Source organism: Colobus angolensis, unplaced genomic scaffold, assembly GCF_000951035.1.
Source record: "Colobus angolensis palliatus isolate OR3802 unplaced genomic scaffold, Cang.pa_1.0 Scaffold279, whole genome shotgun sequence".
In the NCBI taxonomy this organism is placed as follows: domain Eukaryota; kingdom Metazoa; phylum Chordata; class Mammalia; order Primates; family Cercopithecidae; genus Colobus; species Colobus angolensis.
The window spans coordinates 3,594,270-3,614,077 of NW_012116032.1; the positions used below are offsets into that span (position 1 = coordinate 3,594,270).

A 19,808-nucleotide genomic window follows, 5' to 3' on the forward strand; every position below is an offset into this window, starting at 1 on the left:
AATCTTCAAAAGGTATAAGGACCTTCAGGTTTAATTTGGCACCTTCAGGTTTAATTTTGGCACCTTCGATGCTACTACACAGAGTAAAGAAATTCTATTTCTATTAGAAATTTAGAAAATAATAAAGTCCTATAATTGAGATGAGCAGAAGAATTCTTAATTTTTGTTGTTAGCTAACAGTGTTAGTATTACAGACTCATAATTCATTGACTTTTGTTAATATATTAAGAATATAAAAAAAGGATGAGTTCGTGTCCTTTGTAGGGACATGGGTGCAGCTGGAAACCATTATTCTCAGCAAACTATCACAAGAACAGAAAGCCAAACACTGCATATTCTCACTCATAGGTGGGAACTGAGCAATGAGAACTCTTAGACACAGGAAGGGGAACATCACACACTGGGGCCTATTGTGGGGTGCGGGGAGTGGAGAGGGATAGCGTTAGGAGATGTACCTAATGTAAATTATGAGTTAATGGGTGCAGCACACCAACATGGCACATGTATACATATGTAACAAACCTGCATATTGTGCACATGTACCCTAGAACATAAAATATAATAAAAAAAAAAAAAAGAAGAAGAAGAAAACCAAACCACAGACACCTCATCTGGCACTTAACAGACTGTGCTCAACGTATGTTTATTGCATCACTGTTCACAATAGCAAAGACTTGGAACCAACCCAAATGTCCACCAATGATAGATTGGATAAAGAAAATGTGGCACATATACACCATGGAATACTACGCAGTCATGATAGACTAGATAAAGAAAATGTGGCACATATACACCATGGAATAATATGCAGCCATAAAAAAGGATGACTTCATGTCTTTTTCTGGGACATGGACAAAGCTGGAAACCATCGTTCTCAGCAAACTATCACAAGAACAGAAAACCAAACACCGCATGTTCTCACTCAGAAGTGGGAGTTGAACAATGAGAACACATGGACACTGGGAGGGGAATATCACACACCAGGGCCTGTCAGGGGGTGAGGGGCAAGGGGAGGGATAGCATTAGGAGAAATATCTAATGTAGATGATGGGTTGATGGGTCCAGCAAACCACCACATCATGTGTGTATACCTATGTAACAAACCTACATGTTCTGCACATGTATCCCAGAATTTGAAGTATAATTAAAAAAAAAAAAAAGAGAGAAGAGACTGTGCTTGTGCTCTATGCTCCCCCCCCAAAAAGAATATGAAATATTAAAATTCAAATGAGTAAGAGTTTATCACTTCCTCAGATGAGGTGTTTATATTACCGATGTTTCATGTTTCTCATGGTTATATTTTAGCAAACTGAGACATAGATTAGAAAGAGTTACATTACATCACATATGATGAAAGAATTGATAGTTCTCCCACCCTCCTGGAATTATCTTGTGCTTTGAATACAGAATGTTTGAAAAATGCTTCCATACATTTTAAATTCTGCTGATCATTACACAAGTGGCAGGAAGCACATAATGCACACTTGACCAGGTAGGAGGTCAATTACTCAATTCAAAGAAAATTTTGTGCACTATTGATAGAAACAGATATATGGCTGATCATAAAATCTTAGCAATTTTTATATCAGAAGTTATGTTAATTTATAAACACCCTCAAAAAGTCTGAGAGTAACGTTTAAAACTTTCCTTTTGTTTGCATCATGGATTAATTTTTGTCAGCTTTTCTCTCGTTTTATGCTGGTCATATAATTCAAAGCCACATGAGGCAAACCTTTGACACTGGAAAGAGCTTAATAAAAAATATGATACTAAGCCATACTGAGGGACAGCAGCAGAATCTCAAATGATTTTAAATCCAACTAGATGAAAGTATTACATTTTGGACTTCCTGTAAACATTTATTTTTCTGTACCTGATATATACTTAAATTATACATGGAACTATCATTTACAGTTTATATGTGACCAGATTAGCACAACTTAGAGACCATTAAAACATCTGTGCTCAAATTAAACCTTTCACTTCTAATCTGATCTAGATCCTGGTCTAGACAATTATTAATGGAAAAATATATTTTGTTCTTATTAAATTTATTTTTTTTACATTTCCTGATTAACAATGAATAAAAAATGTTTTAATTCAGAAGTAAAATACATGAAGAGTTTGTTTCTTTACTATCATTTTTGGAGAATCTGTGTTATGAGATAAAAGTATGCTTCTAAAATTTCTTTAGGTCTGCCAAAATAAGAATAATTTAGCAAGACACATAGGTTAATTTCCTTAAAAGTACAGTTATTACATTAAAATAAGATATATATAACTTCAGTGTATGTATTTTCTCTTTTGTAAAAATTTCTACCTTATATTTGTGTAATTTGTATAAAATATTATAATTTCTACATGATGAGATATTTTCTAATTTTCCTTGTACATTGAACCTGGCATGATTCCATATATGTGGACATAGAATAAAGCACTTTTAAATATTATATTAAATATAAAGAACTGTGGGATGATAAACATTGATTAAAAGCTACCTATAGTTCCAAAATTAGAAAATAGTGCCATATGAATTGTATACTATTTACTTTTTGATAATATTTGAATGTTATATGAAAATAATTTTAAAATGAATAATAATAAACATTTACATAGCACTTGTAACATGCTAGGCATTCCTCCTAATAAAAGAGATATTATTACCCTCATTTGGTAGATATATAAACTGAGGCACAGAAAATTTAAGTAAACTATGTTCAAATAACTGGCAAAACGTCAGAATCTGGATTTGAACATAAAGTTTGTTACCAGTATCCGGTCTTTCAACTAATACTCTACACAGAAAAGCAAAATAAACAAACAAACAAATAAAATCACAAAAGGGGAAAGAATGTAACACTTTACTTACTGTCATACTTGAAAGTTAATGATTTTATAGAAAATGCTATTTTTCATAAAATAATATCTCACGGAAAAGACCAATGTTAATTCAGTTTGCAAACATTATTCATGAGTTTATTATTGATAAAGTCATATTTAATTCCAAAGAACAGCAATGATTGTCACCAAAAATCGTGTCCCTCGCAAAGTACAGTGGGTAACTCCTTTTTCAAAGAAGGCATCTGAATACTATAATGTCTCCATTTCTCAATTAAGCTTTTGTTATGCAATTCTATTCAAGTTCTAAATATTTCCAGACTAAGATATTTCATTCTCAACTCCATGCTTTTATTTTTTTTTTTTCCATTTAATCCGCACTATGTCCTTCCTCTTTCAATTTGGCACCTGTGGGTGAATGACTTTAGGAAAAGCTTAGTGGTACGCCCTTTGGGGTGAGATTGTTTTTAGCATGTGAAGGACAGAGAAACTGTACAGGAAAGAATACATAAGAAATACAAATAAGTGAAGCAGTCTAAGAAATGCAGAATCAATCATTATTACACTGGGCATATGTGATTAAATGTCTTCAAAACAATGAGGCTCATCCATCAGCATCCTCATACTTTGGGAAATCAGATCATTAGAGAACAGAGACAATCAATCCGACAAGGCCATCTCCTCACGGTTACACATCACAGCCAAGTGCACAGATAAGAAATGCACCTCCTTGATTTGCAATTGTTTTTTCTATAATGTGAAATTTCCATATAGAAATGTGACAAGATGGGGATGAGACACGTCTTCCTGATATCTGAAAAGGTATCACTGTTGTGTAACTCAGCTCCAGAAGAAACTGTGATATCCCTAAGTACATTAATAAGTATTCAATATAATTATGATGGCGCTTGAAATACGTTATGGGGCATTTCAATGATCCTACAAATGAAGTAAATATGTCAATTAAATAAAAATGACATATTTATGTGAAACAAATTAAACTTCTAAAATTTATAAATTTATAAATATTGCTTATTCTCTGAAGTGTACTATCACCACAGTATTACAGCACAAACTATTCTATTATTTTTGTTATACTGGTTCCAACACAAAGAGTCAATAATGTCTGCTTAAAAGATATAATTAAAATACATCTTTCTTTTTTGCTGTTTTTCTTCAATAACTATTCCTGTGATACTGACTAGTGTGCTGCTCATTTCCCAGTGGTTGTGTACTCTGTGCATGTTCAGTGTTTTAAAGAAGAAATGGGAAGTGGTATAACCTCTATCAACATTAACTTTGCAAATGTCTGGCACATTTAATATGTCTGAGTATGAAAAGTAAATAAAAACTGAGGCAGTTATCCAGGTACATTTCAGCCAAAAGAATGACTTTACTTAACAATCTACAGCTATTTAAGACAAAATAGTATTGCGTGTGAACTCCAAATAATCCCATAATTTTTCCCCCTGCATGAGTAGACATAGCCTTTAAAGCTATCTGCTTTATAACTTGATAGTCAGAGCTTCTTCGGTCTGAAATCATTTCTTGAAGGAGCTTTCGAAAAAGATTTACAAAACCATGTCTATTTTCAAAATTGTAAGCTGAAATTGCTTTGCCTGTGCAGATATGATGACCCAAATCTCTTTCTGCAAAATATCCTTTTAAAATATGCAATCATTTGATTTATCAACTGGCATACATACTAATTTTCCTTCTATTACTTTAAGCAGATTTACATGTTTCAAAGCAGGAAAAAAAAGCATCACGGAAAAGCCAGTAAGACATTGTTATTTCAATATTCTAACAAACCATATTGAGCTTTTACATTAAAAAGCCTCATTTAGTAAACAAGATATTTATGAAAACTAAAGACTACCTTTGAATAGAATATTTTAATGAGTCAATAAATTGCATACAGAATAAATACTGTGAAATGTTTTCTCAAAGACACTGTGAAACAACAGTGCAAAGTTCTAAACAAAGCATTTAGTTCACAGCATGGATGCACAAATAGAAGCAGATTACAGGTATTCCCCTAATACAGGCCCCAACACATAGTTTGGTACTCTTTTTGTCAAAGACAAACGATTTTATTAACATAGTTTTCTCTGAAATGGTACCAGTTATTTCAATGCTACTATTCAGAAAATAAAAGTCAGCATTTTGGAGGTGAGGGTAGGTAAATAAGTAAGGAATATCAGAACACAGTAGCACATGAATAACAATCACATTTTGAGAATTTATTGAGAGGGTGAGACTGCACAGAAGTACAGTTGTGGCTGAATAGAGATGGAAAGAAATACAAGTCTAATTGTGATGGTTTTAGTCTATGTTAGGCCAAATTCGTGGTAATATTATTTTAGGGAGAAAATCCTGCAAGGGAAGGTAAACTAACAAGATGACCCTTAGAGTCTATTGCATTTCATTGAGACCATAAAGTTTCTATCATCAGATGTTTTCCAAAGGAAAATAATATGTACAAAAGTATTTATCACATCAACTATTTGATGATTTTAAAATTCTGTCAATTATTATTAGTATTTTCATTATCATTATTACTATGCCTTCTACCCATACTGTACTGAGAAACAAGATGCACAGTCATACTCAGTACAGTGGTTATGCTTTCTATTTTTAAAAAAATGAGTTGAAAACACCAATTCTCTTTCTCTTTTGCCCTTGATTTTAACAGTATTTGCCAAAGTAAATATGCTCATTGATTTTGGATTTGGCTACACAAATAATGTGCCCAAGTTTTTCCCATAATCAATCTGGAGAATCTATTTCTACCACTTATGGATCATTCAAAATTTTATATCCTATTTATATGTAGCTGCCTGAGAACACAAAGCTCCTTCTTACCTGTGTGGTAAAACTTCCCTGAAAATCCAAGGTTGAAGGTAAAATTTGCAACCTGAGTGCGCAGTAAATTTTGAGTCTCTAGTAATGCCTGAAATAAATAAGAAATTAACATGATTTTAGAAAAATGAATATGAAGTTTTGGGATGCCTCTTTTGCAAATGTGTATGCATGAGTAAAACAAAATGATATGAGCTTTCTTGTTTTTGATAGCTACTGTTATGTAGTATTCATATTTCAGGTATTGTAATTATTATTGTCATTATTTTTATTGAAGGTCACCATATCATTAAACAGCTAAGTCCCAAGCACATTGTGCATTGCTGAGAGGCAATTGTTCAACTCCACAGCACTGAAATCATTTTTCATTTCTGTGTGAAACATTTCTTGAACTTTGGATTATTATATTTCCTTTATGTGATGAAAATTTTTCAGAATTGTTGAATGCAGACAAGTTCTGTTTTCTTGGGAAGCAATAGGAGGAGAACTTTTGTTTGAACTGTAATTTAGTATTTTTTTAATTTAACTGGGCTACCATCCTCATCATTTTTAAAGGCATAATTATTAAATTGAAAGTTTGGGTTTTGCCTTACAAACTAAAGAGCAATGTATATTTTATAGGACATTGCTTGCAAATCTAATTATGAAAAAGGGAAGAACACGTAAAAATAGATATCCTTTTTTGTTACTAATTCCATAACAGAAATTCTCTAAATGTGACAAAAATTTCCCTAGGTTCTAGATTTGGAATTATACTATGTTAAAGTCTAGTTTGTGAACAGGAGAATAACACACTGCTAATAACGACACATCATTAGTTACGTAAATTTGTTGCCAATCCTTTCACTGCCATTACTGCTGTGTCAAAATATGTAGCATAATTCAGAACTCTTATATCCTTGGGCTTTTTAGTTTGCTTACTGGTCTGCATATTGATTCAGAATGCTTTTTCTATTTTTAATTGATTTTTAAACAGGACATACTTTGTTCTGATTAAAATGAGAAGCTAATTTCAAACAAGAGATATTAATAAGACTGATTTTGATTACTCCTATCCATCTGTTAAGGAGACTAAGGAGTCAGAGGTTTAAACAATTTTTTTTCCATTAGTCGTGGTGGCTAAGCATTTGCTTCAAAGACTTGTGAACCTAACTGTTTATTCCTTTACAATGAAAGGAGTCTCCTGCACATTAGTTTGATTTTAAAAAATGACTAAGTAACTAAAATGTTGATAAAATATATAGTCAATGGTTATCCAAGACCACAATTACACTGGGTGTTATCATGTTCAACCTTATTAAATATTATTAACTAAGTAGACGAAGGCAAAATAGAACCACTAGCTTAACTCAGTTCTACAAAATATTAAAATACATTTCTCAGAGAGATTAAACTAAATATTAAAAATAGTTGAGATAAAAAGTGTATTGAACTAGTTGAACATATTGGTAAAACCTTTGGAATACAGCCATAAAATAAGAACATTATACATTATTTCCCTTAGTGAGTTCCCTTTTCTGACTTTTTTTGGCTATATTCCATGCATGATTTCTGAGTCTCATCTTGATTTTTAAAAAAATTTCTCCCATTTGCTATTCCCCTCACCACTCCAATTTCATCCACTTAGCTTTCTTCCTCTAAGTTCTTGAAGTCATTCATTTTTCTGCATTTATGTATCTGTGAAATGGAGTACTTTTGAATACTTATTTTATACTATTATTATGAGAATTACATTGGATAAGGCATACAAATTGTTTAGCTAAGTGCCTGACAAGTCGCGTGAGTTCAATAAATACTATTACTGACAACTGAGTCTATCTTTCTCTCTCCATCAGTTAGGTACCCTTGGTGCCTCCAACACACATTGCTATTTCCTTCAAATCACCATGTACTCTGGTTAAACTTAACTATCTCCTACCTCCTACATTTCCCCATGCCATTTCTCTTTTTAATCTCTTTACCTAGAAAGCTTCCCCAGCTCCCAATCCCATTTCCCAAATCCCACCCATTCTTTATATCTCCACCCAAATGTCAACTTTTTGTATAAAGCCTCCCCTGGTACATCAAAGTAGATTCCTAAATTATTTTCTTAAGACTTGCATCATTTCTGACTTTATTGCATCCATGCTGTATCTTATGATTTCCTCTAGTCTATACACCTGAAGTTCCACCAAACCTTACTCATTTTCATGTATCTCGTTACTGTTTTTTTTTTTGCATTTAATAATATGAGATACATAAAAATGAGTAAGGTTTGATGTATTCAAAGTATAATAAATGTACATACTAATACACAGCAATAATTGGATTAGTTTCATTTATTTTTAGTTTTTAATTTTTATCAGTAACATTTTTCCAGTGGTAATATGATAAACATAGTTCATGAGCCATACCACAAGATGATATCAGAACAATATAGATAGAATCTAGCATTCACCAGGATGTTTTATAACACAGATGTTTTATAGCCTTGTGTCATAGATCTCCAAAGCAAGTTCAGAGAGGCAAAGGCAGATGGGAGGCTAGTTAGCTATATGAAGAACTTAACGGACCTTTTCATTGTTGATAAAAAAATAGAGTTGTCTAGTCATGGCCTCCTAACATGTAGTCTGGATTAATGAGGTAGTAAAAATGACAAATGCTATAAATAAAAACAAAACAAATGAATTAAAAAAAAAACAAATCTGAAGAAGTTTTCAAGCCTTCCTTGTTTAGTACAAGCAAATGTTCTTTAGTTTTCAAACTTCAGGGAAGTTTTCATGCTTTTCAATGACAAAGGAAGAGAGAAAAAAATAACAATGAATAAAATGATCCAAACTAAAAAAATCAGAAATAAATTTAAAAGAGAAAAGTATTAAACCATACAAATTAAGAAGAAAAGTAGAAAGAAGAAAGAATTCAAATATAGGAAAAATGTAAAATGTCAGAAGAAATATTAGGGCAATAATAATATGGATATAAATTTAAGAATACATTAAGTACAAATTTAACTTATTATTTTAAAACCCCTTAATTTTTAAAACCCCTTATTTTAGAAAAACTTGTTAATGAGCTAGAAATAGAGTGTCTCAATTTAGAATACATATAAAATAGTAAAGCTCAGGAAATATACTTTTTTCTACCTGAATATTTTGTGTGGGAACAGTGGCTTTTGAAAATATATTTTAAAATGTGCCTGGGCGTGACGGCTCATGACTGTAATCAATCTCAGCACTTTGGGAGGCCGAGGCAGGTGGATCACTTGAGGTCAGAAGTTCAAGATCAGCCTGGCCAACATGGTGAAACCCCTTCTCTACTAATAATACAAAAATTAGATGGACGTGGTGGTACATGCCTTAATCCCAGCCACTCGGGAGGCTGAAGCAGGAGAATCACTTAAACCTGGGAAGTGGAGGTTGAAGTTAGCCTAGGTTGCCCCATAGCACTCCAGCCTGGGAGACAAGAGCAAAATTCCATCTCAAAAAATAAATAAATAAAATAAAATAAAATAAAATAAACATAAAATGTGTATAGAGTTTTGACAATATACATTATTTATTTAATAGTTTGCATGACCTAACAAACAAGAAAAATGACTTTGAAATTTTTTCTTTTACTGTTTATGAAGAATTCACTATGTAAGTTGATTGTATATTAAAGAGAATAAATATGTAACTTATTTATAAAAATGAATAGTTTATTATTTTAATAAACATTACTTCCATTAATTCAATATCCTCCTAATGAATTTCTCAGTATTGAAGAAAGCAAGTCTAGGCTGATTGTGGTGGCTCATGCCTATATTACTAGCACTTTGGGAGGCTGAACTGGGAGGATTGCTTGAGCTCAGGAGTCAAAGCCAGGCTGGGCAACATGGTGCAACTCCTTCTCTACAAAAAAATATAAAAATTAGCCTGGCATGGTGAGGTGTGCAATGTGTCTGTAGTCTCAACTACTTCCAGGGTGAGAGGATCACTTTAACCCCAGAGGTTGAGACTGGAGTGAGCCATGTTCATGCCACTCCACTTTGACTGACAAAGCGAGAGAAAGAGAGGAAGGAAGGAAGGAATGAAGGAAGAAAGGAAGGAAGGAAGGAAGGAAGGAAGGAAGGAAGGAAGGAAGGAAGGAAGGAAGGAAAGAAGGAAGGAAGGAAGGAAAAAGAAAGAGAGTCCAACTTTGCTCCTATATAGCTACATACTGTTTGATAAAGCAGCAATGGTATTCAAACTTTATTGTGTGTACAATTTTCTAGAGAAAATTGATAAAATTGTCAATTCTGGGGCCCACTTTAGGAAATGTGCTTTTGTCTGTCATAGTGCCTAGAAATGTGCACTTCATCATATACTCCAGCTGGTTCTAATAAATGTCAAGCAATTACTTTCAAGTTGCCCACATGAAATGAATCACCAGCATGCTTGTAAAGTATCTACTCCCAGGCTTATCCTCTGGGGATTTTGAATTGGAAACTATAAAATGAAAACTAAAGATCTGTTTTTAACAGTGATTTTTACAGTTTCAATCTGGAGATGATCACCATTAGGATACTAGTGTCCTAATAATATTGAGTTAGTATATTATTTATATTAATTTCAAGGTGGTATGCATATTTCTTAAACCATTCTGATACTAGGTTGTTACTCTCAGGCTAACCTTTTCTCTAAGTGTACCTAATAAGTCATGTGCATATTCACATTTTGATATAGTCTTTGATATGGTTTGGCTCTGTGTCACAACCCAAATCTCATGTCAAATTGTGATTCCTACATGTTGAAGGTGGGGCTTGGTGGGAGGTGATTGGATCCTGAGGGTGGTTTCTAATGGTTTAGCACCATCTCCCTAGTGCTGTCTCATGACAGAGTTCTCATGGGATCTGGTTGTTTCAAAGTGTGTGGCACTTCCCCCCAACACACTCTCTCTCTTCCTGTGAGTCAATTAAACTTTTTTTCTTTATATATGATGAAGTCTCAGGTATGTCTTTATGGCAGTGTGAGAATGGACTAATACAGAAAACTGGTATTGGGAGTGGGGCACTGCCATAATGACACCTGAAAATGTGGAAGCAACTTTGGAACTGGGTAATGGGCAGAGGATGGAACAGTTTGAAGGGTTCAGAAGAAGACAGGAAGATGTGGGAATGGTTAGAACTTCCTAGAGACTTGTTGAATGGTTGTGACCAAAATGCTGATAGTGATATGGACAATGAAGTCCAGGCTGAGGTGGTCTCAGATGGACATGGGGAACTTATTGGGAACTAGAGCAAAGGTCACTCTTGCTATGTTTTAGCAAAGAGACTGGAGGCATTTTGCCCCTGCTCTAAAAATCTGTGAAACTTTGAACTTGAGAGAGATGATTAAGGGGATCTGGCAGAAGAAATTTCTAAGTAGCAAAGTGTTGAAGATATGACCTGGTCCTTCCTAAAAGCCTTACTCATTTGCATAAAGAAAGAGATTGTCTGAAATAGGAACTTATATTTAAAAAGGAAGCAGAGCATAAAAGTTTGAAAAAATTGCAGCCTGACCATATGGTAGAAAAGAAAAATCAATTTTCTGGGGAGGAATTCAAGACCCAGCCAGCTGCAAACACTTGCTTAAGTCAAGAGGAGCCAAATGTTAATCGCCAAGACAATGGAGAAAGTGTCTCCAGGGCATTTCGGAGACCTTCACAGCAGCCCCTCCCATCACAGACCCAACGGCCTCAGAGAGAAAAAATGGTTTCTTGGGCCAAGTTCATGGCCCAGCTTCTCTGTGCAGCCTGGGGATATGGTGCCCTGCATCCCAGTCACTCCAGCTCCAGCCATGGCTAAAAGGGGCCAAGGTACAGCTCACACTGTGGCTTCAGAGGGTGCAAGCTCCAAGCTTTGGTGGCTTCCACGTGGTGTTGAGCCTGCAGGTGGGAAGCAAGTAAGAGTTGAGATTTGGGAACCTTCACCTAGATTTCAGAAGATGTATTGAAACGCCTGGATATTCAGGCAAAAGATGCTGCAGGGGCAGAGCCCTCATGGAGAATTTCTACCAGGGCAGTGCAGAGGGGAAATGTGGGGTTGAAGTACCCATACCGAATCCCCACTGGGTCACTGCCTATTGGAGCTGTGAGAAGAGGGAGACCATCCACCAGACCACAGAATGGCAAATCCACTGACCAGTTTGCACTGTGTGCCTGGAACGTGCAAACTGTCAATGCCAACCTGTGAAAGCAGCCATGGGGGCTGTACCCTGCAAAGCCACAGGGCAGAGTTGCCCAAGGCCTTGGAAGTCCACCCCTTGCATCAGCGTGTCCTGGATGTGAGACCTGAAGTCAAGGAAGATTATTTTGGAGTTTTAGGATTTAATGACTGCCCTGCTGTGTTTCAGACTTGCATAGGGCCTGTAGCCCCTTTGTTTTGGTCAATTTCTCTTATTTGGAATGAGAGCATTTACCAAATGCCTTTACCTGCATTGTATCTTGGAAGTAACTCATTTGTTTTTGATTTTACAGGCTCATAGGCAGAAGGAACTTACTTTGTCTCAGATGAGAATTTGTACTTGGACTTTTGGGTTAATGCTGGAATGAGTTAAGACTTAGGGGAACTGTTGGGAAGGCATGACTGTATTTTGAAATGTGAGAAAGACATGAGATTTGGGAGGGGCCAGGGGCATAATGGTATGGCTGGGCTCTATGTCCCCACCCAAATCTCAAGTCAAATTATAATCCTCGCATGTGGAACGTGGGGCCTAGTTGAAGAGGATTGGATCATGAGGGTGGTTTCTAATGGTATAGCACTATCCCCCGAGTGCTGTCTTGTGAAAGAGTTCTCACAAGTCTGGTTGTTTAAAAGTGTGTGGCACTTTCCCCTTGCACTCTTTCCTTCTTCCTTCTCTCACGAAGTAAGATGTGCCTTGCTTTCCCTTTGCCTTCTACAATGATTTTAAGTTTCCTGAGGTCTTCACAGCCATGTAGAACTGTGAGTGAATTAAACTTCTCTCTTCTAAATTATTCAGTCTCGGGTATGTCTTTACAGCCATGTGAGAACAAACTAACACAATCTTTTTAAAATTAATTAGTTAATTAATTTATTTATTGAGATAGGGTCTCACTCTGGTTGATGGAGTTGCCCAGTCTGGAGTACAGTGGCATGACCTCGGCTCACTGCAACATCTGCCTCCCAGGTCTAACTGATTTTTCTACCTCAGCCTCCTGGGTAGCTGGGACTACAGGCACCCACCACCAGGCCAGGTTAGTTTTTGTATTTTTAGTAGAGATGGGCTTTCACCATATTGGCCAGGCTGGTCTCGAACTCTTGACCTTGTGATCCACCTGCATCAGCATCCCAAAGTGCTGGGATTACAGGCATGAACAATGGTGCCAGGCCTAATACAGTCTTATATTTTCAAAATTTCAAAACAGCTACCACCTCAGAGTGATAGTGTTTGTTTTATACAGTCTTTTATTGTACTTAATAGTTCAATTAAAAAAAGTGTCTTATTTATCTTAACTAGATTCTGATATGGGAATCAGAAGAGATAACTTATATTTATATTTTCCAGGTAAAACATATTGCTTTATGGAAAGATTAAATAGTCCACCCAGATAACACAAGAAGAAGGCCAAAATTGACCATGCCTGCCTTAAAACTCAGTCTAACCTTAGTAACCTCATGTTCCAATATAGCAAGTTTGTGTGTACCTACCTCAATAAAATGGAGTTGGGATTGCATACACTTTTGCACAGATACTCTTTGTCAATGTACAAATGGAGATGAATAGGGCTGACCCAGGATGAAAGTATGAAGCTTTGGAAATTTGCATTTTATAGCTTTACCTTTCTTCTTACTCATCTCTATCTCGTTTCTTTCTTTCTTCCTTTTTTTTTTTTTTATAAACTGTTACTGCTACTCAAAGAGGAATTTGCTATAATATATACACTAACAAAAAACTTACATCAACATACCAAGTTTTCTATGTAATTTCATGTTAAGCGATTTAGCTCAGATTGAGAAATGGATAAGTTAATTAATTAAAAATGAGTGAATGCCTCTGATAACAATACTGAACAAGTGTAAGGGTATTTATGGGGAGAAAGGTTGAACTGTAGGGATCCTACTTCTGAAATCACACTCAATCTGAAAAAAACCTAGTGAGCCAAAGAACACCTTGACGTTTCAGAGCAATTTTTTCTTTCCTCTTTCAACCCATCACTTAAGTATTTCATTGCCATTTTTCCTTTTTTGATCTGTCTCCAGGAAGACAGAAATCTAAAAGCTCACTCTCTTTGAGCACTCTTCCCTCCTTTTGCCATCATTCATTCATTCAAACAATATTAACTGGACTGCTATGTTTTAGGTACTCTTCTAGGTACTCAGGATAGAGTGGAGAATGGCAAAAAAAATATCTAATATTATCAAGCTTTCACTATGTGTTAGGTGATGAGAAACACTATTTATTTAAATCTTCCCATGATCTTTTTATTAATCCTATCTTACAACTGGAAAAAATCATGCAGAGAGAGGCTACATAATTTATGCTAGGTATGGAGTTAGAAAGTACCTGATAAACAAAACTGGTAAGTTTTCTGTCTTTTGATGGAACCTACATTCTTTTTAGGCACACAGGGATACACATAACAAATCAATCAAATAATTCTTTAATTACAAATTGTTACTAGTGTTGCAAAATTAATTTTAGTACCATGCTATTATTGAAACAAACACAAAGTATCTATGTTTCAACAGGGTAGACAATGAGTCAATGAAGTCCACCCTGGAAAAGTGGTAGGCCATTTTGTTGATGCATGGAAAGTAACAGACCAGTTATGCCTAAAAGGGGACCTGGGGAGTCTGCTCCAAACAAAGGGACTAATGAGAACAGATCTTAGGGTCAGAAAATAACTTAGTGTCTTTACTTTCAAAACTTTGTTACACAGGATTGGAGGGTAAGTTTCAGGAACTAACTGCACACAAAATGTATATATATGGGTAAGGGTACTGATCTCATTGCATAAGGAGTATTTTTTGAATACTGGAAGTTTAAACATTGATACTGATTAAACATACTGGCAAAGAAAATTTAAAAAATTAAAAATTGGTTTGACCTTATAAAATAATATTAAATCAAGTCACGTATGTGAAGAGTTTGCATTTTCTGCCTGATTATCAAAGAACACAATGAAAGTTATATAAATCATCAAATTGAAGTGTGTTCATAGTGTTGTAAATTTTATTTTATTGCATCAGCAAAACACTCCATGTGTCTTTGACCCCCTTCCTAGTAGATGTGAGTGGATGTGTCTTGTGCCCTAAACGTTGTTACTGGAGAGTGTCCTGGGCATCTCCTTTCCACAGAATTATAAGCCACTGATTTTAGTCCATTCTGAAAGTGTGTGAGATGAACTTCTGCTTCTGTATTTTGATTGGCACTCTGGCTGTCTTCCTGAGATCAGAAAATTTCCTTAAGAATGGTGAAATACTGTTCAGTTCTTATGAGTTCTAATCTCTCTTTCAATTGCATCTTATTTCAGTTCATGAAGATCATCTCAAACTATGACTGTGCCCTGCACTCTTTTCCTCTGATTTCTATGTTTCCCATCCTCTACTGAATTGATTGGAATTTTGAATCAAGTAAGTATATTTGAATCAAATGTGATCTCATTATGACCCTTCAAATGGTATCATTTAGGGCACTGGAATTTTTGTTTATAATTTAGTTCCTCTAAGCCTGGTATCCAATTATATATATTTTTAATATAGTATTCCTATAAGCTTCTGCTCTCAAGTCTCCATTACAACTTACAAAATATTTTTTGTCTTATAAAAAGATAAATACATATTTTAACTTCACAGGTCATTGTTTGTGTGGCATAATTATTTCCTTAAAAGCTTCTTATAAGATAATAACAAAAATGACTCATATTTCCTAAAGCCAAAGTATTTAAATATGTCATAGAGTAATGGTAGGGTAGAACTCAAACTAGTTATGATTTCTTTGAAAATAGTGGAATGAACCTGTTAGTCAGTCATTTTAACCTCAATGACTTAAAAATGGCTTTAGGAATAATATGAAATAAAATAGCCAAAACTAACATACATATATATGTATAATATAAACAAAATAATAAAGTCAAAATCTTTTTTGGGTCAGAGTGGGAGACAAGGAGTTTATAACACAAAATATCCCCAAGAATTATCAGAAAGGATGTGAGAACTCGGTCCAAGTCCTCTTTGCATTTGCTTGGAACTTTAAAATGTAACTTGAATCCCTCTGCAAAATCCTGGCTTTTGTGTTGGAAGGCCAGCTTAATGGAGATACTTTGTATTGCATGTGGAAGCTCCAGAGCAGGTACGGATTTGGTTACTGCTGTCAGAAAAGGCTTAAGATCTGCAGAATGTGGATGTTTGAGCCACCTTCTTTTTCAAGTCATCATGAACGATTTCACGGTGTAAAAAGAGATAACCAGTGAAAGAGAAATATTTACCACAGACAAGTGATAAACCAAACTATGATCCATGGGTCGCTATAAATTTGGGTCTATAAAATTTAATGTCTGTGAAAAAATAATTGCATCTTCAAAATGTTTAGGAAACAGTCTGTATCATATACCACTAGAGAGGGTCTCAGCCCATGTTAACATACTGAAGTCCTTCGGTAGGAAAATCTTGCACTTAATGTATCTTATCTTTTACCTCAAATAATCAGCCAGAAACACCCACCTCCACTTGCCTGAGTTTGCAATTTGCTTATTCAGGAAAAAACATAAAGTGAATGACTAATCATGGGAAAGTAGAGATGTCTTTTGGGGTCATGTCCTCCTCTATTGAGTATAGTTTCCTACTTATTATGCAATGCAAATGAAAAATGTAATAGCTGTGATTTTATATGAAATGTGATTCTGAATATGCATGCAGTCAAATAATCACATTAACTCTCTGCAAGTGATCTGTATGAAAGAGTGTTTTTCCATTATTCCAGGATTTGCAGTCCTTAAAGAGCTTCAGATAAAGATAAATTCCTTTATATTATGGAATTCTGAAAATATATTTAGAATTAACAATTATCATGCTGATAAATATTATGGTATATTTCTTGGAGCATCTTATTCTTCCTGAGAAATTATGAAAATCCACTATTAAGTTAATGAAAACAACTTTTAAGTTGTTAATGAAATGTGGATTAATTCAAATTTTTATGATCAATTTTATAAATTTTTTGAAATTTTTCATGATATATAGTTGCATATTTTGTAAGCACACAGACACATACATCTTTAAATGTGTACCCTCAAAACTACTTTCAAAGGATGAATATCAAATTATAAGTCAGTTTATATACATTTGAGTCATTAAGGCTTATTTACTTTTTAAGCTCAAACATACTAGAATTTTCTCAGTGCACTGCCAGTAGAATAAAAATACCTAGTTTTAGATTTTGTTATAAATATGAAAACCATTATCATTCATATAGGACCATAATTGGTTACAGAAACTAGAAGAAAAAATATATACTAAAATCCATGGTATAGCAAAATATTTTAAGATGGATTTTCCTTTACTCAGCAGATAAATCTTTTTCTTCTGGAAAGTCTCTCCCTCTGACAAAAACGTAAAAGTTTCAAAAATAAAAACTCCTGTGAAGTCTTGTTGTCACCTCCTTGACTCAGACCTATTTAAAGCCTAATTATGATGCACATTTATAACAAAGCAGGTGACATAATCTAATAAACACCTACTAGTCTACCAATTGATTTTTGTGTTGATGAAAGGAAACTAGTGAGACACTCACGAAAGAGAAGAGCAAAACCAAAAATGCGTGAATGGTAACATTTTCCAGTACAGCTCTAATTTCCCAACAAGAGACTGCAACAGTATAATTACTTTTTGTATGAATGGTATCCTTTGGAGTTCTGTGACTGACATCTTTCACATTATTTCTTTAATAAAGATATTTTGGTGTTATTTGAGTGAACTATGTTGCTGTGCTTACCTATTCTTTTTCTTTTTTTTTAGGTTTATTTTTTTATTATTATACTTTAAGTTATGGGGTACATGTGCATAACATGCAGGTTTGCTACATATGTATACTTGTGCCATGTTGGTGTGCTGCACCCATCAACTCATCAGCACCCATCAACTCATCGTTTACATCAGGTATAACTCCCAATGCAATCCCTCCCCCCTCCCCTCTCCCCATAATAGGCCCCGGTGTGTGATGTTCCCCTTCCTGAGTCCAAGTGATCTCATTGTTCAGTTCCCACCTATGAGTGAGAACATGTGGTGTTTGGTTTTCTGTTCTTGCAATAGTTTGCTGAGAATGATGGTTTCCAGCTGCATCCATGTTCCTACAAAGGACACAAACTCAACCTTTTTTATGGCTGCATAGTATTCCATGGTGTGTATGTGCCACATTTTCTTAATCCAGTCTGTCACTGATGGACATTTGGGTTGATTCCAAGTCTTTTTGCTATTGTGAATAGTGCCACAATGAACATACGTGTGCATGTGTCTTTATAGCAGCATAATTTATAATCCTTTGGGTATATACCCAGTAATGGGATGGCTGGGTCATACGGTACTTCTAGTTCTAGATCCTTGAGGAATCGCCATACTGTTTTCCATAACGGTTGAACTAGTTTGCAATCCCACCAACAGTGTAAAACTGTTCCTATTTCTATTCAAGAAATATTTAAGCAGCTAATAAAGTCCAGCTGTCATAGGTGCCGGAGATTCAGTTTTGAATGAAACAAACATTTCTTTGGTTTGGAGTTTATATTTCGGTGGGTGACACAAACAATAAACAAATAAATTACTAATACATTGCAGTTGAATGTGTGGGAAGCCTTTGCAGTGTTTTGAGCAGATAAATAATGTTCATGATTTATACCTTAAATATTTGACCACTGTATGAAGAATTGCCTGGGTCAGGGCAGGAGAAGAATGGAAGAGGAAAACATGTAGAGGAGAAAAACAGCCAATTGAGAAATGAGAGTCTTGGAATTTGTAGTAAAGTAGGAAGAAAATGGTCAGGTTTGGGATGTAGTTTGAAGATAAAGTTTCTAGAGCTCTTAATATGGAATGATACATTAAATGCAGGTTGTGAAAGAATTGAATGTAGCATGTGATAACTTCTGATTTGTTCCCACACTTTATGTATCAGATGAACATTGTTTATAAAGTACCAGCTACCTTTATTCTTCAGTAAAGAAGCATCTCTTCAAAACCCCTATTTAGCCTTTAGCGAGTTGACGTCATCAGCATAAACCAGGTGTTCTTAATCTATGACATTTTTGACACTTCCATTTTTTTTTTAATGTCTGCATTTTCGTGAGAGCTCAAGAAGTGCGGAATAGAAGAAATTTTGTTCCAGTATTTTGAAGAAAGGATGATAGAATGAGTAATCAAGCAATATAACTATCCTAATTCGTTTAAAATTTAAGAAGCATAGTAGGTTCATTGTGGAGGAAATATCAAATTGAAACAAATTTCTATTTTTACATAAGGAATCTAAAACAACGAAGAATAAAAAGCATATTATTACCAGTACTTTTATTCCATTCACCGAATTACTGATATAAAACTCCTAATTATGATTTTACTAACTATAGCACATTTAATATTATAAAAAGTCACAAAGTATTCAAATTTATGCCTACAACATTCTTTATACTTGTGTAAATGATGTATAGTAGCTCTTTTAAATATGCTCTTTAGGAATCCCTTGACCAAAAGATATTTTATAAACTACAAGGATGTTTTATTAACTGATTCTTTAGTTTGACATTGCAAATATCTCTTATCTAGGGCCAGGAGTGAGATAAAATCTCTTAAAAAAAAGTCTTACATCCCACATTATTTTACATTAATCACTAGAATTACCTTTAGAAATTTTTGAGTGATCTTTATTTTTCCTAATTGTTGCATATATCAAGCAAGACCCATATATTTCTACAGTATCTTTGTTAATAATTAACATATCTCACATTTACATAATACACTTTTTGGGGCAATTTCTGTGGTAACATTTCATGGCTAATAGGAAGTAATTTGCTTTTCTTTATTAAGTGCATTAAAACTTTATGCCCCAGACATCGTTGACGGTAAACATTTGATTATGCTCAAATTTAATGCACTGAGGCATTTCGCTGTGCCATATTAGGTTTATTTA

The 19,808-nt window shown here is 34.6% G+C and overlaps 1 protein-coding gene across 1 annotated transcript in view; it reads right to left on the reverse strand.

Annotated features, from left to right (window-relative positions):
- Positions 1-19,808, reverse strand: part of NDST4 (N-deacetylase/N-sulfotransferase (heparan glucosaminyl) 4) — a 300,692-nt gene that overhangs the window by 149,339 nt on the left and 131,545 nt on the right. The window contains exon 4 of the mRNA XM_011948380.1: positions 5,704-5,791. Within this exon, the coding sequence (XP_011803770.1) occupies positions 5,704-5,791 (88 nt within the window). The remainder of the gene's footprint in view (positions 1-5,703; positions 5,792-19,808) is intronic.